The sequence below is a fragment of the Copadichromis virginalis genome, linkage group LG16, assembly GCF_057382275.1.
Source record: "Copadichromis virginalis isolate Kocher_CV1m ecotype Utaka linkage group LG16, C_Virginalis_male_GT1.1, whole genome shotgun sequence".
NCBI classification, from domain to species: domain Eukaryota; kingdom Metazoa; phylum Chordata; class Actinopteri; order Cichliformes; family Cichlidae; genus Copadichromis; species Copadichromis virginalis.
In genome coordinates this window covers 19,406,741-19,432,592 of record NC_140633.1, presented here as the reverse complement: position 1 = coordinate 19,432,592, position 25,852 = coordinate 19,406,741, and the positions used below count along the sequence as shown (strand labels likewise).

At 41.3% G+C, this 25,852-nt stretch overlaps 1 protein-coding gene across 3 annotated transcripts; it reads left to right on the top strand.

Moving 5' to 3' along the window:
• Positions 1-2,876: 2,876 nt before the first annotated feature.
• sox1a (SRY-box transcription factor 1a) lies at positions 2,877-15,684 on the top strand. Of its 3 annotated transcripts, XM_085433582.1 has the most exons (3): positions 2,877-4,138; positions 8,065-8,114; positions 14,796-14,849. In XM_085433582.1, the coding sequence occupies exons 1-2, from the start codon at positions 3,296-3,298 to the stop codon at positions 8,083-8,085; spliced, it is 864 nt and encodes a 287-aa protein (XP_085289708.1). In that variant the 5' UTR covers positions 2,877-3,295; the 3' UTR covers positions 8,086-8,114; positions 14,796-14,849. The 3 variants fall into 3 exon arrangements, with proteins under 3 accessions (XP_085289708.1, XP_085289707.1, XP_085289706.1); XM_085433581.1 differs by lacking the exon at positions 8,065-8,114 and having other exon boundaries at positions 14,796-15,684; XM_085433580.1 differs by lacking the exons at positions 8,065-8,114; positions 14,796-14,849 and having other exon boundaries at positions 2,878-4,637.
• Positions 15,685-25,852: the final 10,168 nt, after the last annotated feature.

The following is a 25,852-nucleotide window of genomic DNA, read 5'->3' as shown; positions in this document are numbered from 1 at the left end:
TTTGTGTTCAGTGCAGTGCAGATAATATGTGTTTCCAGCTGCAGGCTGTCGTTTTATTTTGGAACAAGTGAGCTCCACAAGGGGCTGCGCAAAGCTCACACTGTGGCTTCATGATCCTACAAGTTGCTCTTCAACCAGCTCAGTTAGATTTTTCCGAGGGAAGAAGATCGGATGAGGTTCGCTGGCGCCTACATTTGTTTCGCCGTAAACAAGAATAACTGTTTGATGGTGTAAAATACGAGGGGACGCATTAGACTATCCAGGGGCAGCCTGTTTTCACTCAGGACTCTATGTTTGTCTTGGTGTTTCTACTTTTCCGTAGGTTGTGGGGAGGGCGGGGGCGGGGGGGCTGACCGTCACATCTTTAGATTTAGGATGTGTAATTTAAGGCTAAGGAGCAGATGCTTTGTCTCTTAAACTCGTTTGAATAATTAGCTCCACGTTTTGTGTCCTTGGTGTTCAGGACTCCTTTTACTTCCTTAAAACTAACGCCACCCAGTTACACGAGCGCCGGCTCTTGTGCACTGCTCGGGCACAGCCACAGCCGTGTAAAAACGCTGTCCCCGCTCAGGTTAACTGCATCAAGGGGTAAAAAAAGAAAAAAAGAAGAAGAAGATGATGATGAAAGGGAGGAAGCCAGATATAATCGGTCAAAAGATTTATTTATTTATTTTTTTGTTTAATTAAGGGGTTCCTTTGCGTGGGACTGATTCCTGGACGCAGAGTAAAATAAAAAAAATAAAATAAAAAGCATAATAGCACCCGCTGGCCGCTGCGCTCGAGGAGTCGGCACGCAAGCTGTGTGTATTTATTTAAAATTGTTCACTTATTTATATATATTTTTTATTTTCTTGTGGCCATGGAGGGTGGGAGGGTTGGATAACCGCTTTGACCCTTGGCCCCAGTCGCGCACCATCATCACAGTGCGCACACAACCCGTCACAAAGGCCGCGCACAAAAGGAGCGAGGAGGTTTGAAAGGAGGTTTGTTAAAAGAGGAGTGACTGACGGGGAATGACAGAGAAAGTAAACAGGGGCCACCAGGGTCCCAATGTCACTGTAAAGGCTAATCCTGTGCGTACAAGCCTAAAGACACTCAGCACGGAGAATAAATAACGACAATAATAGTATGATTCTAACAAGAGTGACAGTAATAGTAGAAGTCATATTTTCTCTTACTATTGGCTATTTAGGAAAGCTAACGATAACAATTCTAATCTTTTCATCAGGATGTCGACTTTTTTAAAATAACTGCTGGAGATGCATTGATGCATTGCAGCACTGGTGTGAATTAAAGCAGAGTCGTGTCAGGGCAGGGTCCAGGCAGGTTTAAGAAATCTGAAAAGCATGAAAATGTATTTAATACATTTATTAATAGGCCGGTTTAATATTAGCGGTGTTATATGTGTGCTTACACTATTTAGTTAAAAATATGTTTAAATAAAAAGAAAAAAGAAGGTTAAATGTTTTTATGAATTAGACTTTTAATATTGAGCAGATACTGACAAATCGCTGTATCTGTATAATGAGACAAGAATTGGTTTCTTATTTTCTTTTTCTTTTTATGAGTGCGTGTGTGTGATCGCTTCACTCGCACTCACCTCCCCAAAGCTCTCCGGGTGTCATCATTACATTGCCATCTCCCTCGGGCCTTAAGCCACGTTTGCCTGGACCGCTGTAACCGTTTATTGACCACCGTGACATCAAGTTAACCCTATCACCAAAAACGCCCGGATCCGTCCGAGTGATCTCGCTCCCTCTGGTCCTAAACAGAGAACCATATCAAGCTAAGCTCCAATTAAAATAAAAACAGCAAAAGAACGATAGAATGATTAAATCGTTAGTCTCGCCGCGGGAAGTGGTATTTCGTTTTCCCTTTCAATTAGAGGTTGATTGGGCTTTTCAGGGGAGGTCAGCTGTGAAATCTGGATTATATATGCGCGGACTCGAAGACACAGACCGCTTTCCCCTCTCGTGTATTTTTTTTTTTTAAACAAACGGAATACCTGACTGGTTGTTAAATAAGAGGCGTTAACAGACCCACAACATATCCACTAAAAATGACAGTTTACGTGTAGTATTTCTTTTCATCTATAGCTGCACGCGGGCGCGTGGCCAGGACTCATTCACCATCACCAGCAGACGGCGATAATGGCTCTTTGCCCCGGCAATTTCACGTCATTATACGACTATCCATTCTCTTGGGCTTCGTCTCTCAGACCAAGAGTTTTCTTTTAACCAAATCTCTTTCAAATAGTTTTCAGCTATAAATGCGCTTAATTTCTCTATCTGACACCTGCTATTACTTCAAACCTTAATTACATACCTGGAAGGAGGAGGGGGTGGGGGTAAGGGGGCACAGGCGAGGGAGAGAGAGAGAGATGGTTTAAAATTTGATATCTGAGGCGCTTGCTCAGCATCAAGTCGTCTGAGACTAGTTTGGGGGCAGAGTGTATTGCAAATCCTGTGCATAAATATAGTGAGGCCCAGGCTTCTAGTGCGCGTTGCGAATGTGAGTATAACTTGTTAAATAGGAGAGGAAGTGTCTTTTCAATGTCAAATCTGGGAAGAAAGTTGAAGGTAAAAAAGAATTTTACCCACACTTTTATGCTTCCTAATTTATAAGCTGTCTGATTTCTTCCTTCTTTAAAAAAAATCAGCAGCCATAGTCTAACCTATTTTTTTTAAATATAAATAAATTGAGATGTTTGACTCATCCTAATCACAGACTGCACCCACTGTTTGGCCGCTACATCAGTGCTAACAAATCTTCGTTATTTTTGTGGATGAAGTCTCCGAGAGCGTGTTTGGAAATTTCAAATGCCTCGTGCTATTTGTGGGATTGACCCTCCTTTCTCCCTCCTCATTCTCCTCCTCCTCCTCCTCCGGTGTGTTCTTCCTCTATGGTCCTCTAGTCACCTGACCAAACGCCATGCAAATCATTCCGCTGCTAGAGCCTCATTGGCCGCTTGTGGCTCATTTAACCGCTGTCAGTGCTCATCATATGGCCGCCGCTTTAACCAACTTCTCAACTCCGACAGGAAAAGTGGCTCAAATGCGCATTCTATCACAGTGGATGTGAACCAGCCCAGGCGAAAACAGGGCGAACTGCTGGTTGGAGAACATTTTATATGCCTTTTCGGATTAATTTTCATCACGTGTTTATTTCAATTTGGGGTAGAATATTAATTTTGTAGCCCAGTCATCTCGAGCGCACCCGTACCTGTGTGCGCCTGACCTGTTGTGAAAGTGACTTGTTTTTTCTCTGTTGGTGGCGAAGTTTAAAAACCAGGTGAATGTATAGCATGATGATGGAAACTGACCTTCATTCCCCCGGCCCCCAAACGAACACGACGACGGGGCAAACGGGGCCGAATAGCGGGTCGAAAGCGAATCAGGAGCGGGTGAAGAGACCTATGAACGCGTTCATGGTGTGGTCCCGTGGGCAGCGGAGAAAGATGGCGCAGGAGAACCCCAAAATGCACAACTCTGAAATTAGCAAGCGGCTGGGCGCCGAGTGGAAGCTGATGTCCGAGGCTGAAAAGCGTCCATTCATCGACGAGGCTAAACGGTTGCGAGCCATGCACATGAAGGAGCATCCGGATTACAAGTACCGACCAAGACGGAAGACCAAGACATTGCTGAAAAAGGACAAATATTCCCTTGCTGGTGGACTTCTTTCTGGGCCGAGCGGTGGCGGTGGAGTTGGTTTAGGGGTTGGCATGGGTTCATCCGGGGTCGGGCAGAGGTTGGAGAGCCCCGGAGGTCACGGAGGTTCCGCCAGCTCCGGCTACGCGCACATGAACGGCTGGGCGAACGGTGCGTACTCGGGGCAGGTGGCTGCTGCCGCGGCGGCCGCAGCGATGATGCAGGAGGCTCAGCTAGCCTACAGCCAGCACCCGGGGAGCGGAGCGCACCACCACCACCACTCACACCACCATCATTCACACAACCCCCAGCCCATGCACCGCTATGACATGACAGCCCTGCAGTACAGCCCCATCTCGAACTCTCAGAGCTACATGAACGCTTCCCCATCCGGCTACGGCGGGATCACCTACACGCAGCACCAGAGCTCCGGCGTCTCTTCCTCAGCTGCCATGGGGACATTAGGGTCGCTGGTGAAGTCGGAGCCGAGTGTAAGCCCTCCCGTCAGCAGCACACACTCACGGGGTCCTTGCCCCGGAGACTTGAGAGAGATGATAAGCATGTATTTACCTACCGGAGAGCCGGGGGACCCCTCAATGCAAACTAGACTCCATGCCTTGCCGCAGCATTACCAGAGCGCCACGGCTGGAGTGAACGGGACCGTCCCGCTAACACACATTTAGAACTCATAGAATAATTGAAAACTGCAAACGAACCATAACCAAATATTTACCTCTTTTCTAAAATAACCCCGGTCCTGAGAACTACCTGCATTTTGTACAGAATGTTTATGATATTGTAAATGAAGGGTAAATAGCATATTCATCTCGGCTTTTTTTGGAATAGCCACCAGTGGAATTATATAACAAATATGATGCTGAGATATTGGTTATTGTGCTATCATTTATTTATTTTTTTTGTCCTTTATTTCACAGTCTTAGCTGAGGGTTACGCCAGGTTTTCACATTGGGGAGATTTGCTTCAATTGTCTCATCATTTTTGGGGGTCGGGGGTGGGGAGGGGGGAGTTTATTGTAAGTTATTTGAAAATGAGATAAGTGTCATAATCATAAGAAAGTGCTTTAAAAGATATGGGAAAATCAGCTTCTTTAAACATTTGTGTTCATTTGCAGAAGCCTGTGTCATAATTCTTGGAAATCATCTCTTTTTATTGTAACACTCTAATTCTTGTAAATTGTGAATAATTTTAATATTTGAAAGGATGACGGGCAACCGCTGTTGTAATTTAAGTGCTTTTCCGCGAGCGAAAAGCTCTGATATTGCAATGAAGAATAATTGAATAAATTTCACAAGATGTTGCTTTGATTCTTAAGAGAACGTCTTAGATTGATTATTTTTCACAGTGGTCTTACAGAAGTGTTTTGTTTTGTTTTAGGTAACAAGAATCAGAAGTCTTCACGAAAAACAAAAAACAAAATCTTCTATTTAAATTTTGACGCTGGTGGACAGATCCCTCGAGCTTTTAAATGGTCCAATTGTTTGTGCGTAATTACGCGTAAAAGCTACAGCCTGTAGGGCTGTGAGGGAACCATTTCACTAACAGGATGCTGTTTTAGAAGCTGAAGTTTCATGTTTAGAAACGTGTCCATAAATTGTTTTTAAAAAGTTTGCTTTTCTCTATTTCAGTAGCACGCAGGCTCCAATACTATGAAAACATTTTTTTAAATATTCAATGCAGGCCCAGATTGTGGCCCGCGTTCTCCTTTAATATAAATATAAAAGGACAAGCTTGATTTTGAATATTTTGAAAACTTATGATGACATAACGCACAAGAAGAACATTTAGCATGACAGCCACCTGTTAGTGTTATGAACGAAGCCTTCTCGTTTATGAATAGAAATTTGATTATATTTGTAATAAGCACATGTCATTTTCCCCTTTCAAAACCGTATGAGATGTGAATCCTTTAATCCTTTATTAGCAAGAGCAGCTTAAATCTTTTTAAAAATATATATATATATTTCTAAATGAAACTAGTTCATTATCTATTCTACTATTATATTAATCAGTGTGTCTAATTGCAATTTTTTTTACGGAAACTTGCGCCAGAATTTCATTTCTTTTCCGATGAAAGCAGATTTTTTTTTTAGTATAAACTGCTCTTAAAAACTGAACAACTTCTCCACTGTGTATTTCATTTTTTAAAGGAAAATATTAAGCTATTTCTTTTTTTATTTAATCACTTTTAACATGTGTTTGATCTCCTGAGATGCATTTTTTTAAAATTCCAATTTTACAGCTTCTGTTCTGAACACACTATAAAAAAAGAATAAGGCAGGGATAGCAAAGAACAGCTATCTAAAAATTTCTTAAAGAAAGAAAAAGATTTTAAAGATAAAATTATTTGTTTCTTTAAATAAGGGGATAAAAATCGAAGTCTGGGTTGTCAGTAATCTTTCACCCGAACTGCACCATCAGTTCATCTTGCATTCACTTCTCTTATTAGCTTTATTTTTATGGTGATGTCAGATAATATATGTGAATTATTAGATTATATATATTGATTTCTACGTTATAAGCTAGAATGCGACAGAGGGTAAAAAGAAAAAAAGGGTGGGATTCACAAGAATCCTAATTTCTTTAGCTGCATTTTCATCAGCTTGCTAATCAAAGAACCGGCACTTAAAGAGGCTTGATCACTCGTCTAACAAATAAATGCAATCTATGTTACTTGGCTTTTATTCTAATTATTTACTCCCATAATGTGAGAAGCAGCAAGGTGGTGGGGGACTTGTTTGCTCCTTTTACTCTCGAGCAAAATAGCAGGAAAGTGAAAGGGGGTGTGGGCAAAGTGCGTGAGGCACAAACTGGGATTCGAACAATAATTTCATGTTCGATAAAAACCACTGAAACTTGAGAGTGAACCAACGACCCGTGATTGTAATTAAAGGAGAAAAATCTCTGTTTAGATGAAAAACAGACGCACAAACCTGACAGTGTCCAAACTGTTGCTCGGACTGAATTTTGACTTCCACTCGTCACAGCTCTACAGACAAGCTTGTTGAGTTGGTGATGACTCATCAGAATTTCACAGATGTAGTGTTTTGATTTTGGACCGGTTTTGGTACCTTTGACAAAAACACCTGCATTTTGAATAAGATGCCCGCGTCATTTTTATAATTATCATTAATCTAAAAGAAATATATGTATATATTAGGCTGAAGACAGGCCACAGATGTTTTTGAGATTTTCCGTTTTTATCGCCTGTAGGCCTCATATGATACCCTAATAGTCATACACATGCAAATGAGGGGAATTTATGCCTGCTTAGGCATAAAAAAAAATCAATTAATCTCAAATACATAGTTAAAGGGCCTATTTCACACTGATGAAGACTTGCATGGTATGTCAATTAAACCTGTTAGGCCTCATAGTAAAGCATGTAACGTCTGGCTGCGCATTAATCTTTTAGGGGGCAAAAAATCAGAGGAACAATGTCTGGAAATTAGTTGAAATTCCAAAACCCGAAAGCAATTGCATCTATGGAGACATCTCCGCAATACAGCGTGCACCGTATGGCAGGGGATGGCCTCCTCGTGTGTTTTTGCATCTGTTTCTATCTTATCTGTTGATGTGAAGAGATGCGGATTAACACTGAAAGCCCGGAGAGGCGGAGCGCGTCACGGCGCATCGCCAGGCTAAAAAGAGGAGCGTTCTGGCAAATTTAACCCGAATAAATTACACCTTGAGGTGGAAGAGGGGGTAAGTGTAGGGTGCAAAGTATACAGGCTATGTGGCGCTTGCTGCTGCTACTGCTGCGTGCGCTCGCGCGCGCGCGTGTGGGAGAAAGAGTATATGTGTGTTTGTGTGAGTGCGCGCACGTACAGCTGGCTGGCCAATAAATCTCTCCACCGTGCGATACCCTTATCTTGTAGCCACCGATATATTCCGTGCTAGGAGGCCATCAGCTCCAGCGCACACTCGGTTGTTCGTAAAGCCCCGATCCCTTGCACTCCCTGTCCTAAATGGGGATAATTAGCGTCACTTTATCACGCCTCTGCATATTTTCTCTGCGTCTCCCCCCTTCCCTAAAAAAAATTACCAAGCAGCCTGCTCTCGTCGCCCGCTCTGTCACAGAAGATTATGGAGACAGATTGCACAGAGCGAATGTGCCGGGCGAGATTAGCGCGGAATAGAGAAAGCAACTGGGCCAATGAATTCCTCGGAAGGGCCTTATCGTGCAATTACACGTTGACATGTTTAACAATCTTGCTGCCTCTTAATCCTGCAGTGCTGCTCTATCTACCCACAGCTACCACGCTATATGCCGGCACACAGACCTAATGCACCGAAACGCGGCACAAATGTACTAAAAGTTATGAGAAATTGCTTTATTTTGAAACTTTGTTCACAACATCCACCAAACGCATTTTTTTTATTTGCTTTTTTTTTCCAGATTTCACCGTTGCTGGAATAGCATCTGCACTGGAACTTTTTTTTTAAGAGGTGAGATATTAAAATACATCTTCTTCATTTATTGTTACCCCAAATCATTGCTTTACTGTAACAGCTTCACAAAGTGACAATAATGATGATGATGATAATAATAATAATTACAATAACAATAACAAAAAAAAAAAGGGGGGGGGGCGCCATGTGCATCCGGAGTGGCGACGCAGAAAGTGTCCGTCTTGTCTGGAGCTAAATGTAGACTTTTCCATGTGTCTATCCAACACACACAATCACCACCACCACATCCCGACCCCTCCCCGTCCCTCCTGCCTGGCGGTATATCGGGGCCTGTGTGGGAGTGATTGTGGAGCGCCACTGTAGGAATTTGGCAGGGTCCGCGGTTTGGAGAGCCGCCCCACGCTGTGTCCCATTCAGCGGCCAGCGCGCTGTGAGGTTGGGAAGTTTCAGTCAGCCGTACAACTCAATGGCCCCCACAAAGGCGATTACAAGCCCCAGCGCATTCCTGTAGGGACCTGGGAGCGGCGCAGGTGCGAGGGGGACCGGGGTAACCCGTCAGAGGACAGATAAAAACGGGACAGTGCTGGGGACCACACAAAACCTGCCACTCCACAGGAACCGGGGATTTTGGGGGGGAGGAAGGAGGAGAAAGGGAAGAATAAGTCTGTAGAAGATGCAAGTTAAGGGGGTGGGGTGCAGCATACTGAGTGGTCTCACTGTCCATCACTGAATGAAAGTGTTTAAGGATTCCTAGTCAAGATGGTAGCCTGGATTTTTACAAAAGTCACAAGTCTGCAGTCTCCCTTTACCAATCTGGACTTATCCCTTCTCGTTTAATAAAAATAGTCTAACACGGAGTGACATTTATGAAACTACTGCAAATTTTAAGTTAAAATCTTTAAAGCTTATTCGACCCTCCCATCTGGGCTACACCGTTACCTCTTCTGCGTATTCTTTTTTTTTTTTTTTTTTTTATTTTACATCTTCACCAATGCCATCTGAAAAAAGTTTCATGAATCCAACTTTGAAAGAATGTTACAAAATGTTACAAAAGACACAATCTCAGCCTCCTCCAGCCTTGCCTGTGGAAAAAAAAACTCTTGAAATGTCTTGTGTTAAAAATTTCTTTAATCACACCAATACATTTGATCACTTTCTACAAAAAATAATGTCTTAATGACTTACATTTTTGTCAACAGTTTCTGTCACCACGACAGCAGCAGACCAAACTGTCAACCAGTGAATTTCATTTTCCTATTGTTCACCATATCAACATCTCAATATTGATATTGTGTTTCCATCATGTTCCACTGTGGCCACAGTATAGGTGGCTAGCATGATTTAGTCAAGACTGGCAAAGATTCATAGCAATGGGTAAAAGATACCAACATATACAATTAGTAGGAGATGTGTAATTAACAACAGTTTCCCATAATAGAGTTAAATGATTTATAGATTCTGTGTGTCAAAGGCTTTTATATTAAAGACCAAACCAGCCACCCCATCATCCTACCTGAGACTTATTTGCCATGTAGAAATTTGATACTTCGCGCACTGGAAAAAAAATCCTAATGGCAGAAATTCAGGAGCAAACTGTATTAAAGTTGTTAGGAATAAGTTTAAATCCAAGGACACAGGCAGTTGCTGTATTTAATTTAGGTTGCACAGGTACTGGCACTTTATTTTAGCAGCAGAACTAACATAACACCTGCTTTTTCCATCTGTTTCTGTTAAATTCAGAGTTGGTACATGGCATGCAGGTGGGAGACTTGCAAACAAGTGGGCATTACATCTAAATGAAGCGAAGCTATTCACTGATATTTTTGGTAGAAACCGGGTTTCTCAGCAGGTTCTTTAAACAGGGGCAAGCAAAATAGGAAGTCCAAAATAAGAAATGCAAGACACATAAAAAAACATTCCTACTGTGTAAAATTTAAATATGCATTGCAGAAGTACGGTAGAGCAGTCAGTACTTGTGAAAAACCACCTTGGGTTACTTAAATAATATAATAAACGACCTGTCCTGTTGCCCTCTGATGGCAGCAGGGAATTATCATCAATGATAAACATACAGCTTCTGGTTTGAGAACTGTCATCATTCACAATGATCTACTGTGTTTACCTTTAATTAAACAAACTTGGAAATGAGACCAGACTGAAGCTTCAAACACATCATACTGTTGGATTAATATTCAGTAACCTGCCAGTTTGTGAAGGGGGACTCAGAGATCATTAATCCTGTGCATCATAACCCTTTTTTCAACTTTTCTGGCAAAAGCAGTGTTTCATGCTTTATTATTAAATACAATTTTAATCACGCTAAAATATGATGCAGAATTATTTCTAGAAATATTGGATTGATGTCATGTTACTAATACCTGCAACAAATTCAAAACTACATACAGTATACTGACTGTTCTGTATATTTTTGGATTACTGTGTTGCAAAGAATAAGTGTCAACATACTTAAATAACATGACATGACTGAGCTTTCACCTTTTCCACAAACACTTTGACTGTAGATTTGTTGTGCCATGCTTTCTGGGCTCGAAGTTCTCCACCGTGCACACAGCACTTAAAAGGAATCTTTTAATGTGGCGAGCCACTCTGACTGGCACAACTTTTTTAGTGGTAGGAGTGAAGTAATGTGATTGGTTTAGAGTTTAAAAATTAATTATCCTATCTTTTATGTTAGATTTCAGCGTTGGGGTAAAGGCCTAGTTCACAAGCACCTGTGCATGCAGTGCTCTGATAATTAATCAAATAACTGCCGAACGATCATAAAGTGGCACAAAAGTCAGGCCCAAACAAAATCTGCCAGACAACAGACAACTTCTAAGTAAACCCCCTAGGTTGAAGCTATATTAGGACAAAAATAAAGACCAAAGAAAAACTTGTATAACCTTTACAGGCATTCATCAGATTGTCCTTTCAGGAGGCATTTTATTCTTTCGACTTTGCTTAAAAAGTCAGATACAATCAATAAATTCCCATCTTCTTGAAGAATATAGTGTTCATATAATTTTTTTTAACTCTTTTAAAGAAGTGTCAATTCAACTGTATGGTCATTTTTAATCATTCACACTGTGTCTCTGTTTAATTAAATTGCATTATACAGAGCGATATTTCTTTAATTTTTTCTCACCTCACAGATGTGACTTTGTGACTTTTACCACAACTAAAATGGATAAAAGTAAGAGCTGGCTTGCTCTACAGTCTCCCTGACTGTTTGACTCTTGCCCTGTCAGAGTTGTTTAGTGATTACAGCAGCATAAGGAGATGTAAGCAATTACTTTGGCGAGCACAGTGACAGGTCCTCCAGCTTAACCCCTTTGAACACAACCCATTAGAGCACAATATGGTTCATCTGTTTTCTGCCTATGTTTGCAAAGGCCGAGACACGAAACAACTTAGTTAGGATTATGGTAATGCAGAGGACCTTGTTCATCAAGCTTATTATATTAAACATGTTAAGATTAAGGAACATAGTTAAAAAAACAAGAGCATTTTGAAATAAAAAAGTGTTTTGTTGACCCATCCACTAACCCTGACCTCCACCCTATGTGGACTTTGCAGTTCAATAACAACAATATCTTTTTTCCTCATTAGTTCGTGTTTTCTAGCACTTCGGTTAGGTTTAGATAATAAAACAACTTGTTTGGGTTTAAGAAAATATCATTTGTATTAAAGTACAGCCCTTTAAGAATTTAAGCCCAACTTTACCCATTTGCCATATTGGTCCTGTCATACTTACTATGACCGTGCAAGGAAATTATTTCTCTTGGAGACTTCCTTGTTACCTGACATAAATCCATAATCCATCAATGGGTGAACAGATGTAGAGGGAAGTTTTTAAGGCTCTGAAATGAAGAAATTGTTCCTTAACATGAATAAAATCAGCTATTTGCTGCTAAAAATAAATAATCTTGTTCTTTAAATGAAAAACCCCCCAGATATTTTAAAAGTTAATCTCATTTTCTCAGGCAAAAGCATTGTGTTGCTTTGCTCAAATAAGAAAATACCTCAGTACCTATTTGTTCCAAACACAACAACAAGGAAAGGCCACATGATAAGTTTTAAGTGTCCTCTGAAATACTCCTGTTTGCGCTCTTGAAGGAAGAATCGTTTACTGTTAGATTTTTTTTCCCCCTCTCTCAGCAGAAGTGCTTCCACAAAGAGTTTCTTTCATGGACTCTTCAAGACAAGCAAACTTAGTGTTGTTTGGCAGCAACAGTCAGACTATTACATGTGCTCCAGAGAGAAAAGGGGATTTTAGAATGAATGTTAATAAAAGCACGGTAAGTGGCTTCCTGTCCCTCACTAAATATATGCAATAACCTTGAGTCTTTTTGGGGGGTGGGGGAATAAACTAAGAGAGCATTTGGAAACTATAAAACTCTCGAAAGCATTTTGACTCTAATAAGTTCTTTTTAATACAAAAGTAATGGTACTTTTGAGTACAATAATATTGTTTTCTTTCTAGCCTACTTATTATCTTGTTTTTTCTTCTCTCCCATTTGAACACCTTTTTTTCTTTTTAAACAGAACCTTATAATTTCAGGAGGTTGATTGAAGTCTTATTTAAAAATAAAAGCATGTACATGCAGAAGCACTGCTTCTTCTTTCCCAGCTGGTCCCCACAAAGCAATGAGACAAACTTTGAAGCTTTGGACACACATAGAGATGCTCTATGCTCAATGCTCTTTACATAGTAGACGATGTCAGGTGGTGTTCAGACACCGTCTAACAAAAGCAGTGAGGTGAAATTTTGAGAAAAAATTCATGTTCTCCGTAGTCTTTTTGTTGCTTTCTGCTGACTTTTCCTCTAGTGCACCAGCAGGTCAGAGACTTTAGCTGTCCAATAACATATTTTCATCTGCAAAACAAAATGCCATGATGCATGGTTCTCAGACAATGTATGCTATATAGACAAAAGTATTGTGCCACATCTCTGTTCCGGTGTTTTTAGTTCCATTGCCATAGGAATATAAAATCGAGCCCCTTGCCATGCAGTCAACCTTTACAAACATTTGTGGAAAAAATGGGTCATTTTAAAGTGCTCACTGAATTCAAGCTTGGTGCTGTAAATGAATGCCGCCATTGCGACAAGTCAGTTTGTGAAATTTCTTCCCTCCTAGATACTCCACAATCAACTGTAAGTGGTATTATGGCAAAGTGGAAGCATTTAGAAACCACAGCAACTCAGCCATGAAGTGGCAGACCACAGAGCGGAGTTGCTGAGTGCTAAGGCGTATAGTGCATAAAAATCACCAGTGCTCTACTGACTCGATAACTGCAGCGCTCCAACCCTCCTCTGACATTAACATCAGCACAAAAACTGTGCACAGGGAGCTTTGTGACATGGGTTTCCATGGCTTAGTAGTTGCTGTAGGTATAATCTGTAGGTTGCCCATGTAGTCCAGTGTATCTTGAGGACTTTGTTGATATACTGAGTTTTCCTTCAGTGAGGCTGATAAGTCATGTGGCTCATATGCAATATTTCCCATCAAATAAATCAAATAATCCCCTCCCTTTTCATCATGTGCCATTAACAGACCAAATTATGTATTTAACGCTAAATAACGGCATTCCCATCAGCCTCAGCTGAAACTGTGATTCTGAAGTCAGTGAGTATTACCACCGCTTACATTATGCCACATTCATGCGTTGTCACTAAAAGTTTCTGGGTGCCTGTGAATATCCAGGCTTGAATTATAACAGGGAAAGTTCCGCTGTTTAACTTTAATATGATCCTTTAAATCATGCAAATAAGGTTGCCGCACATCAAAACTTTGTCATATTTCTTCACTTCACAGTATTTTATTATTCGCACAGCTTTCTTGAAGATGTCAAAACTCACAAGTTGGTATTAAGGAAATCTTTTTTTTCCCTTCCCACATGACCTCAGTGCAGCATAGATATGTTAGCGCCGCGAGCATCTTACAATGCTATTGTTTCCATTTCGGTAAAACCCTTGCGTTGCCAAAGTGAAGCTAAAGATGCTTGCTCTTATAAATGTTACAACTAGCTCGGTGTTTCACAAACTCTCAGTGACTCTCACCGCCTCGACAAATGTGCAGCAGGCGATAATTCTCAAAGCAGTAGAGAGGGGTTAATGAGGGGTCAAAGAGTTCAGATAAGAAACAGCAGTTTTATGATGCTCACTGCAACCTGCAGCGCACTGATAGCCGTTTGAACCGGCTGCCCTTTGAACTCTGCTGGGTCAAGTGATCAAAACACTGGGTCGTTTAGATAGGTCAGATTGGAACAAGTGAAGGATGTGTATGTCACCGGAAAATGTCAGAGAGGTACAGATAAATTGCTCCTAATGGTTATAACCCTATTCAATTTGTTTCTGCAGCCATTAGATTGTTGTCACCCATCAGACTGTTTAAGGTGTGGGATAAATTTGATTAATTTCTCTGCAAATATATATTCTATGCATTTAACCATTCCTCAGATTAGACAATGTACATGTACTCTATGTGTTTCTGTCTGCTTATAATATATATATATATATATATATATATATATATATATATATATATATATATATATATATATATATATATATATATATATATATATATATATATATATATATACATACACATACTTATGTGTTTTTGCTAATAACTTTACTTTTACTGACTTTTGATATCCTCTACAAATTAGTAACATATATCTGTTGTTTTTGTGCTTCTATCTGTCTTCCAGGACAATGGCCATCAAGTCTATGACCAGCTGAACTGGATCACTGTGGGGAGACTGTGATTTACAGATAGCTTCTCATCCCTTTTACTGGCAGGCCATCTTTACCATGAGCACTGGGAGATAGGTGGTGCGGGCGAAAAGACCTCTCAGAAAATGTCAGCAACTGTCAGAACCCCAAATTTCTTCCATTAACTCGTTCTTTCCTCTGTGATGCTACCTTCTTGAAACCCCTTAATTACATAACCCCTTTCTCCTGTCACCCAATGTTTTGTATCCAAGTAAAGTGTATGACTTCAGATCGTGTGGCTTTTTTTTCGCTTAAAATTGTGGATAACAAAACAATCCTAGCCCCATATTTTTGCCCATCTGAGCAAAAACAAACACACACATGCACACTCACACACACAAAAGGAAACTGCATTGACTGCAGCAGCTCTCCTTCCCTCGTGGTTTTCACTGGAGCCAGTTTCACTGTCTTAATACTCTTAGTCCCTCAGCTGGCATGTTGTCCAAGAACCCGCTGCATTTTCAGATTTGTAAAATCCGTCAAAATGCCTGTAATGAATCTTTCTACAGCCTCAAGTGTATTTAACGTGCTGTTTGACCAGCCCAAAAGAAACCTTGTAAAGATCTGCCACTATAGGAACAGAGGATCAGATGAAACAGGTCATTTTCATTTGAACACAATCCCCTATAATAAACATGTATTGTTTGGATATGCTGTTAATTTCTTATTAACATCTTTCTTGTGCATGAGTGTATACGCCATGTAATATACATATTTTTTGCTTTAGAAAAGTAACTACTGTTATTATTATTATCAGGTTTTTCCGTGTGTTTTGTTTTGTTTTGTCTTTTGATGGATTAAAAGTCATCTTATGAGATAGACGTGTGCTATGCACTTGCATTTTGCAGTTTGTTTTTTCTGTTAGCTTACACAGCCACCCATGGCTGGGGAGGGGGGGGGGGGGGGGAATAAAGAGTACATACCAAATAAACTCTTGCATCTTATTACAGCCTGAGAATAAAAAAAATACTGTGCTTTCCGTCATTTATTTTCATATTCAATTTGAGAGGTAAATTAATACTTCAAAGTGAGGAGTTACAGAAAAGTTTTAACATTTAAACTATGTATTAATTTCAAGGCCTAAATGCGCCCTCAATTATTTTACCATTGCCCCTAAGTAATTGATTTTGGGTAGAGAAAGCGAAAGGTGCTGGGGTGATCTGTGTTGATGTGTGAAAATCACAAAGCCAATAAATGAAAAATAACTGACGTCGTAATTGCTGTGAGTGTTGTAACCTTGCTTTATTGATTTTTTTTCATCAATGCATTTTGCTAGCATCAAAGTTGGGCCCATAATAACATAAATTGTTCACTGCAGTCTGTAATAATTTATATATTTCTTTCACTCGTTTTCAGCCTCTCATTGACTTGTTCAGGTGTGTGCAGCCCGCCACACAAAGACAAACGCTCATCCAGCAGCGTGCAGCTTGTGCCGTGGTACAGACAAAGAGGGAACATGTAAAGAGACTAGATAATAAGTATCTCAGGTGACTACATGCTGTGATTACCAGGTTGCTGGTTGTTATATAGGAACTATATTACATAGACACGCAGTCCCACTCTGTGCACACGTTCAGACCCACACGTTCTGCACTTGCACACACACAAACACACACTCTTGAGAGATCCTTGGTTATCACACCCATCCAGATTGTTCTGAACTACTTATGGAAAACACACACACATCTCAAGATGTGGCCACTCTTGCCAATATGAGCCCAGTGTTAAGAACAGTTGTTGTCGTTGTCGTCGTGTGGTTTTTTTTTAGCATCTCTAAATTCCTAGCGTTGCTAAGGTGCTTTGGGAGGGGATTAACAGAGGCTGGCGCCGATGAGCAAGCCTTCCAGATTTCCAACCAGTAGTGAAAAGACAAAGAAAGAGGGGGGAGAGAAAAAAAAGAGGAAAAACAGCAGAGGGTTAGACAACGGGGAAATGGCAATAACAGCTTGTGTAAACATGATGACTTGAGAGAGGTAAAGAGGTAGAAACAAATGAGGGATAAGTAACAGAAAGTGAGACTAAATAATAAGTGTCCTAAAGAGCAGGCCTCAATTTTCACACAGGAAAGTGGGGAAGTGCTCTCCCTTTGCTTTTCTTCCCTGTCCTCTTTGCCTATTTTTCTCCAGCGAATTTCCTTCTCCTCACTCTGTGTTCCCTCCTCTCTGTTTCTTCCCATCTCTTTATTCCCCCAAGGCCTACAGTTAGATCCAGACGCTTTTGTCTCTCGTTCTCTCTGTCACAACTTCAAACAGTGCCGGTGTTCAGGTCATACTGATTTGCCCGGAGCATCAGTGACTGAGCTGTCTCAGGTGAACGTCTCCCAGTGTGTCCTTGATGACACTCTCTCCCTTTCTCCCATCTCGCCGCTTCTAATTAGTGTGGTGAGCTGCGGAGGCAGTGCAGGCAGCTGAGCCACATTTACCAATCCTCAGTCTTGCTCGTACGTACAGTAACGCAGCTATTATAATGTTTGTGCAGCACTTACACATGTGAACTGGCCTTTGTTTTCACTAAATCCCTGGTTTTACACTCAGAAGAAATCAGAATGTAGTTCTTCGCCAAAGAAAGTACACCAAAGAGAGGGAGGTCCACAAGCTTTTCTTTGAATCCTCTCCTCAGGCTCAGCTTCTCAGGTAAAGTGTAACTGGATGCGGCCTGTTTGTGGAATACAAGGCACTTGACCAAGGGCCAGCACTACTCCTCCCTCACCTCCCGTCCCCTCCCTCCCTATCCTTCCCCTACCTGGGTCGGGTTACCCGTCAGCCCCCCTCCTCCCTTCCTTTCCTTGAATGGTGGCAGGTAGTCTGTTTTGCAGCCCCATCGGTGTCTGTGGATGTTGAAAAGCATGTGTCTGTATGTTTGTAGTCTACCCCATACAGGTGTTTGTGACTCTGTTTGGGCTCGTTGGCCGGGCTCCTGTAACTGTGCCCGACGCTGCTGCGCTGGCTAGTGTGACTGGGTTGGCCGAGGTACGGAGGCAGCTGTCTTTCAACCACTGATCCCTCAGAACTACTCATCTGATCAGGCTGGATCTGCGCTTCACGGCTGCCGGGGTCACACAACCCAACCCCGGGGTCAACCAACTAATTACAGACCCCTGTGTCCTCCGTCTCTGTCACCACCGGGGATATGGGGAAGGTGGGCAGGAGAGGGAAGAAGCCTGAGAGTGGTGGTGAAAAAAAAAAGACACAATATTGACTTAGACATCAAAAGGTCAACAGTGAGGATAACCAAGCAGTATATTGTTTTTTTTCCTCTTGAAAAGAGAAGAGTGTGAGGATCTGGTTTGCAGCATCTTGGTCACACCCATCATAGCCCTCAGGCAGACACAGAAGCTTAAGACCAGAGTTGCATCATTGTATGCGGATTTATGTATCAGCCTCCCACTAACTTTTCATCTAGCTGTATGCTAGGCTCTCTATATCTTTCCCCTTGTCTTTTTAAAACTGATTTATTGTAGCACCCTGGCATATTACCCTTATCACAGCTCCAAGTGAGACAGACTCTTCTGTTAAGAAAATTTCAGGTTTTGTGCATGATTTCTTCCACCCCGACCTTTCGCTTGCCACTATTGACTGAACTGGGATACCACACACAGGAACCAGTGAGAGCACACATGCATATGCACATACAAAAAAAAAAAAAAATAAGCCACTATTACATTATATTAGGCTGCAGGTTCATTAATCACAAATGCGAGGGCTTCTCAGCCAACGTAGGAAATTAATCAAAAAAGGGGACATTAATCACATGCATGAACAGCAGTAGTTACACCTGTGACAATGCCATCTGATTTAAACGCGTTGCTCCAGCCTGTGTTAATGATGCCACCCAGGGCCAAGCAAAGCAACCTCTCTGCCATCACTGAAACAATAATGCACTAACTATGAAGCAATTTTCTTACATGTTGTGAAGGGTTATGCTGATGCACATTACACAGGGGTCAGTGGGTGTTGCAGCAATTACCAGGTGCAGCTTTTTCCTCACAGCTTGACCACTGGGTTTTTCACTCTGACTGTTGAAATGTCTGTTCAAATTACATTAGTCATACTTCATTTTCTCTCTCTCTCTCTCTCTCTCTCTCTCTCTCTCTCTCTCTCTCTCTCTCTCTCCCCACGTTGTGCCCCTGACAAATAGGCTATTAAACTGAAACAAAAAAAAACCAAGTTGCTGTTGGAAAGGTTTTATTTGCAAAGATGCAAACGTTTATATAAAATACTACATGTACAGGTGTATTCTAACGCTTTAATATTGTTTATATGAGAGATGCGGAAATAGGGGCAAGCGTCAAGGAAGCCCTGCATGTGTGGTTACACTGCCCTCTTTTGAATGCACTGCAGTGTACCCTCGTAATCTGCAGCAGGAGGGAAAGATAAAGAAATACAGATGTATAATTAATAGTTCAACAACAGCACATGTGGCACAGCCTGATACAAGGTGACTAAATCGGTAAGTAATATATCATTATTTGTTTTGTTAAACTTCTCACCTACAGCACAATCTCATGTCAAGTCAAAAGTAATGGATTACCTGTTTCTTTTTCTAATACGTTAACAAACCCATAACAAATGTAACATAATGAATCTCATGAATTAAAACATATCTCATTAATTTTAATGTTTTTTTTTCTTATGCACATCTTTATTTAATAAAACAGCAAAAACTCTTGTGTAATAATATCAGTGATTATACTGATGTCAACTCAGTCCACTTTTAATATATTAGGACTATGGATGATTAAATGTTTGCATTACTCAAATAATAAGTGCTTAAAAATGTACTATCACATTAAGAAAGAAGAAAATGGTTAAGAAGATCTTGTGTTTTGAGTTCAGTGAGAGAGGCCAACCTCTCAAGTATCTATTTATAAAAGTCTTTCTAAAACTGTCAAATTAAACCTACTAATTACTAACCAAAGGAGAAAGAAAGTGAAGCTGAAGTGCTAACCAGCCTTTCATCTTTGTCTTATCTTGCTTAAATACCAGCAAAAGACATATCAAGACTTTAATCACTGTTTGTTGCAAATCATACGCCAAATTTAATAGCAAGTGTTGCAAAAAAAAAATCATAGTTTTTTTATAGGATGTATGAGAATCAGCTAAGAGGAAAAACAGCTCTTAGCTTTTGAAAACTGGTGCTCGAGCTCAAAAAGTGCTCAAAACACCTCTATGTACACCTGTGTTTTTATTTACACACATTAATGAAGCATGAGATGACCTGTAGGTTTATTTAGTTAAGTTTGGTCTAGTGCTTATAGTTCAGTGTTATATCAGTGATAATAAGGAAACAGTTACATACAGGCAGTAGCTGCGATATCATTTAGAAGTCCCATCATGATTTTTTTGTCTTCTGCTGAGGCCTTTAGCGGGATCTCTGAGCTTGAAAACAAAATGCATCAGATAGGATCTCTTTTAGTTCTGATCCGTTAGCTTCTTTTCTCTGTCTCATGGCTGAGCTAGTGCCACGGCTCAAGCTGCAGTCTGGTCCAACAACACCGTTCTCTGACCCCTGCAGCCTGACAGGCAGCTCTGATAAACTCATATCACCCATGGCAGGGAAACCGAAGACCTGGCCTAATTAGCAGGCAGGACGAGTAGGATGGAGAGAGGAGAGGGAGAGAAAGGAGGGAGTAAAAGGTTGAAAATCAAAATGAGGAAGAGTTTATTAACCGAGCTGGTGGCCCTTGGTTATTTATTCATAGGATTACTAAAGTGGACTTTGGAACAAAGTGCTCTGCAGAGTTCTTAGCAACCCTCTTTTGTGGATGTTTACTGCTTTGTTCCTGATGGGTTGCTAAGCATTACAAACTAACATAAAAACACATAGATGCACTTGACACCTTCATCAGTTGACTTACCTGTCCAGGTATTCCAGTAATCCAGGCCAAGCCTTGTCAGGTGGAAGAAAGTCTATCCTGGGGCGTAGACAGCGGGAGGATAGGAGGAGGTGGGGGAGTTGCAGTAAGCCTAGCCGGTGATGGGGTGGAGGAGGGAGGGAGAGGACCAGAGACAAGGGGCAGGTAAAGGGGATCGTATTCAGGCTCCTGGGGACAGGAGGCTTGGCGTGGCACCGCACTGCCCACCCAACATCAACACTCTCAGGTTCCCTTGCTCAGATGGGCCAGATAATCACCCTCTCTCCACAGGGACCATCTGGAGGCAGGGAGGGAGGTGTGGGCCATATTTTATTTCCATAAAACATAAATTCACTCATCTTCTAGCGAGATAAAAAAAAAAGAAAAAAAAACACTAACTCCTCTTTTCCCCACTTCCCTTTACCTGACAGCTGATTCACATAAAACATTCACACATGTGATCAAACATGTAACACCCAGCTCAGAGAGCACATTGCGCACGTGTTCACGCTCACAGCAGTGGTACCTCTCATCTCTGAGTGTTTCCAGTTTGATTGACACTCCTATCCCCGTCGAGATCAGAGGACAGCCACTGTGATTATCATCTCACCCCGGTAACCGAGACACCCCTAATCCCATAATAATCCTCCTCAGTCAGTCAGCGCAGGAGTATACTGACCTCCTGCAAGGAGAGCACAGGCACACACATCCAGCAACACTTACAGATTTTAATGAAAACAATAGACCTACATGAACTCCTGGCGACATTATTTTGTAATATTTGCAGTTTCACTGATGAACTCCATCTGCCACAAGCCGCAGATACAACACCTCACTGCTCTTTTTTTCTCATAGCGTTTTTGGCTAAAATCCCATGTGGGCACTAATACGAGCACTATACGTTAGGCTAGGCTATGACCCATCTTTGAAACAGACATTCACCTGCTGCGTCCCATTGTGAAATACAGAATCTATTATTTGTATTTGCTGTGAGGTTTGAAAAGAAGTCAGATACACTGCTGCACAGTTTACGTAGAACATAGCTACAGCCTGGTAATAGCTGCACATTTTCACAGATTAAAACAAACTTTTGTTTTCAGTATCAAAAGCAGAACCAGAGTTATTCCTTATCAAAATCTGGCAGCTTACATTACACGCTATCAAACTTAACAGCTGACCGTTTGGTAAGTGATTCTAGTGTATCACTAGCTTTTCTATTCTTACAGGCAACTCAAAGTGCTTAAAAAACCAAGTTTACTAGCTTATGGCCATACCACCCTGAGCACTTCTCAAAATAGTCTGGTCCTTGAAGCTAAGTAAGGTTGGCCTTAGGTAGTACTTGCTGCAAGCTTCTTGGGGTGGGTGTAGCTCAGGAGGTAGAGCTGGTCATGTACTAATCAGAAGGTTAGTGGTTCAATCCCTGGCTTCTGTTTGCATGCTGAAGTATCCTGGGGCAAGATGCTGAACCCCAAGTTGATTCATTCATCTGAGCTTTAGATAGAAAGTACTTAGGTGTAAGGAAAAAAGTGCTTGTATGAATGAGCCATGTTGTGTGAAGCACTTTGAGCGCTCAAGTAGACTAGAAAAGTGCTACATAAGAACCAGTCCACTTACCAAGTCAGATTTTAACAATATATTCATATAGTGTTGTATTCTACACACTTCAAGCACTTTATCTACCTCATACCCGTTACAAATTTAAAGTCACCACATCTTTGGAGCAGAAAGCACAATACCCAGAGGGAACTAACACATGCACAGGGAGAAACTCCATAGAGAAAGGTCTCAGTTTTCTTTTGCACAGATAGCTATGCCGGTCAAAGTTATTTGTAAGTCATTTTGCATATATTTACAATGCATCCATAACTCATAACTGCTAATGTGTGGACCAGCAGAACCTGACCGCAACAGCATCAGATGATACGGGAAAGTACTGACCAGTACTAACCAGTCCACTGAGCTCACTTAGCTCTTTCTTTTATCTATTCTGTTTTTTAGATTAAGTCATTTCCTATGTGTCCGTTCAAGATTTCACGCACTGCCCTCTTAAACTCCCCTTTAAAACTGATCTGTGTAATTTCAACATATATGTAAATTAAACGACTAACTACAGAAGGCCTATCAGCCTTGTGTGATCCTGGCACACTTGGGGTAATGAACTGGTAAAATAAAGGCTTAAAAAGGCAGGAATAGGCTACCTTTGAACTTTCTGTGTGCTTCGATGTTTTAAATTGTGTGACAAACATTAATTATCATAATAACTGGTATAGCTTCGTGTGTTTTCTTGTTGAGATCACCTAGCTGTTATGGCGCATAAGGCTGCCACCAAAGCGACAAATACAGTGGGGCAAAAAAGTATTTAGTCAGCCACCGATTGTGCAAGTTCCCCCACCGAAAATGATGACAGAGGTCAGTAATTTGCACCAGAGGTACACTTCAACTGTGAGAGACAGAATGTGAAAAAAAAAATCCATGAATCCACATGGTAGGATTTGTAAAGAATTTATTCGTAAATTAGGGTGGAAAATAAGTATTTGGTCAATAACAAAAATACAACTCAATACTTTGTAACATAACCTTTGTTGGCAATAACAGAGGTCAAACGTTTACTATAGGTCTTTACCAGGTTTGCACACACAGTAGCTGGTATTTTGACCCATTCCTCCATGCAGATCTTCTCGAGAGCAGTGATGTTTTGGGGCTGTCGCCGAGCAACACGGACTTTCAACTCCCGCCACAGATTTTCTATGGGGTTGAGGTCTGGAGACTGGCTAGGCCACTCCAGGACTTTCAAATGCTTCTTACGGAGCCACTCCTTTGTTGCCCGGGCGGTGTGTTGTGGATCATTGTCATGTTGGAAGACCCAGCCTCGTTTCATCTTCAAAGTTCTCACTGATGGAAGGAGGTTTTGGCTCAAAATCTCACGATACATGGCCCCATTCATTCTGTCCTTAACACGGATCAGTCGTCCTGTCCCCTTGGCAGAAAAACAGCCCCATAGCATGATGTTTCCACCCCCATGCTTCACAGTAGGTATGGTGTTCTTGGGATGCAACTCAGTATTCTTCTTCCTCCAAACACGACGAGTTGAGTTTATACCAAAAAGTTCTACTTTGGTTTCATCTGACCACATGACATTCTCCCAATCCTCTGCTGTATCATCCATGTGCTCTCTGGCAAACTTCAGACGGGCCTGGACATGCACTGGCTTCAGCAGCGGAACACGTCTGGCACTGCGGGATTTGATTCCCTGCCGTTGTAGTGTGTTACTGATGGTGACCTTTGTTACTTTGGTCCCAGCTCTCTGCAGGTCATTCACCAGGTCCCCCCGTGTGGTTCTGGGATCTTTGCTCACCGTTCTCATGATCATTTTGACCCCACGGGATGAGATCTTGCGTGGAGCCCCAGATCGAGGGAGATTATCAGTGGTCTTGTATGTCTTCCATTTTCTGATGATTGCTCCCACAGTTGATTTTTTCACACCAAGCTGCTTGCCTATTGTAGATTCACTCTTCCCAGTCTGGTGCAGGGCTACAATACTTTTCCTGGTGTCCTTCGAAAGCTCTTTGGTCTTGGCCATGGCGGAGTTTGGAGTCTGACTGTTTGAGGCTGTGGACAGGTGTCTTTTATACAGATGATGAGTTCAAACAGGTGCCATTCATACAGGTAACGAGTGGGGGACAGAAAAGCTTCTTACAGAAGACGTTACAGGTCTGTGAGAGCCAGAGATTTTCCTTGTTTGAGGTGACCAAATACTTATTTTCCACCCTAATTTACGAATAAATTCTTTACAAATCCTACCATGTGGATTCATGGATTTTTTTTTCACATTCTGTCTCTCACAGTTGAAGTGTACCTCTGGTGCAAATTACTGACCCCTGTCATCATTTTAAGTGGGGGAACTTGCACAATCGGTGGCTGACTAAATACTTTTTTTATTTTTGTGCTGCATTTTTTTGTGACGCAAAGGATGAAAAGATGATGTTTTAAACCAAAGAAACATTTTTTCAGAGCTGACACGAAATATTAAAATTTGAATACATGAAGGATCAGCTCTGAAATTTTTCATTGCCTCGTCTCCGTCCTACCTCCCTATCTCTCCTGTTCTTCTTTTTGCATTTTTGGCAGGTTTCCTGTGTTTTTCTGTATATTCCCTCTGTATAGTCACAGAGTACATGCATGTTCTGTGAGGTTGCTCAAGTCAGTCACTGTGAAGTAACCACAGCCTTGAAGAAGTGGAGTGATGGCTTATTTGTGTTCTTGAAGCCCTGACTGCAGTGAGATGTGCACAGCAGGGCGTCTGGAAGTCAATGCATGTCACTGTTTAACAAGCTGTTACAGCACTGTCCTATAGACAGGAAAAACTGAAGACAGGACAAAGAAAGTCTCTGCAAGTCAGCGTATGTGTGTGCGGTTATGGTAATAACACATACAGACTTGTGTGTCCCCTTTAATTTGCTAACATAGCAAGTTGAATGGGCACACACCCTATGCACACACAGCAGGGGGTCCAAATGGGTCATTATTTCACATCCTTAGAAGAAATTGGTTGTTCTGCTTTAAATTTCTCCTTTTTGATGGCAAGGTGTACCTCGGTGACTCACTGGACATCCAGATATAGAAAATATCCTACAATTACATTTGACAATATGGATTTCTAGTGAATTTTAAATTCTTTTATTGCTGACAACCATGTGGGCATGATTTCCATAAGTTTTTAAAATTAATTTAACAGCTTCTTGTAAGTACAAGGTTTCTTTTAAGGTTTCAACAAGTTATTACACAAACAGATTCGGCAGTAAAGCTGATTGATGGCAGAAATATGCAAAATATGTCCTACAATGGTGTGAGTCCTTACTGTTTTTCTCCTTGTACTTTTTCTCCTCATTTAGTTCATGACAATCAAACAAATGTCTCCCGATTCAAAAGCGGAATTAGTGATTAGTTTAGAGTCAGCTCTGCTTCTCAATAATACACCAGATCATAATTTCTGAACAAATATTACTCAAAGAACTCACATTTAATTATATCCAGAAGGGTTGCCATCACTGTCTGAAACAGATTTTTTTTTCCTTTGCCAGTTTTCACCGCAGGTCTCATCTCAAAACATTGACTATTAACCGAAGTGATCAACATGTA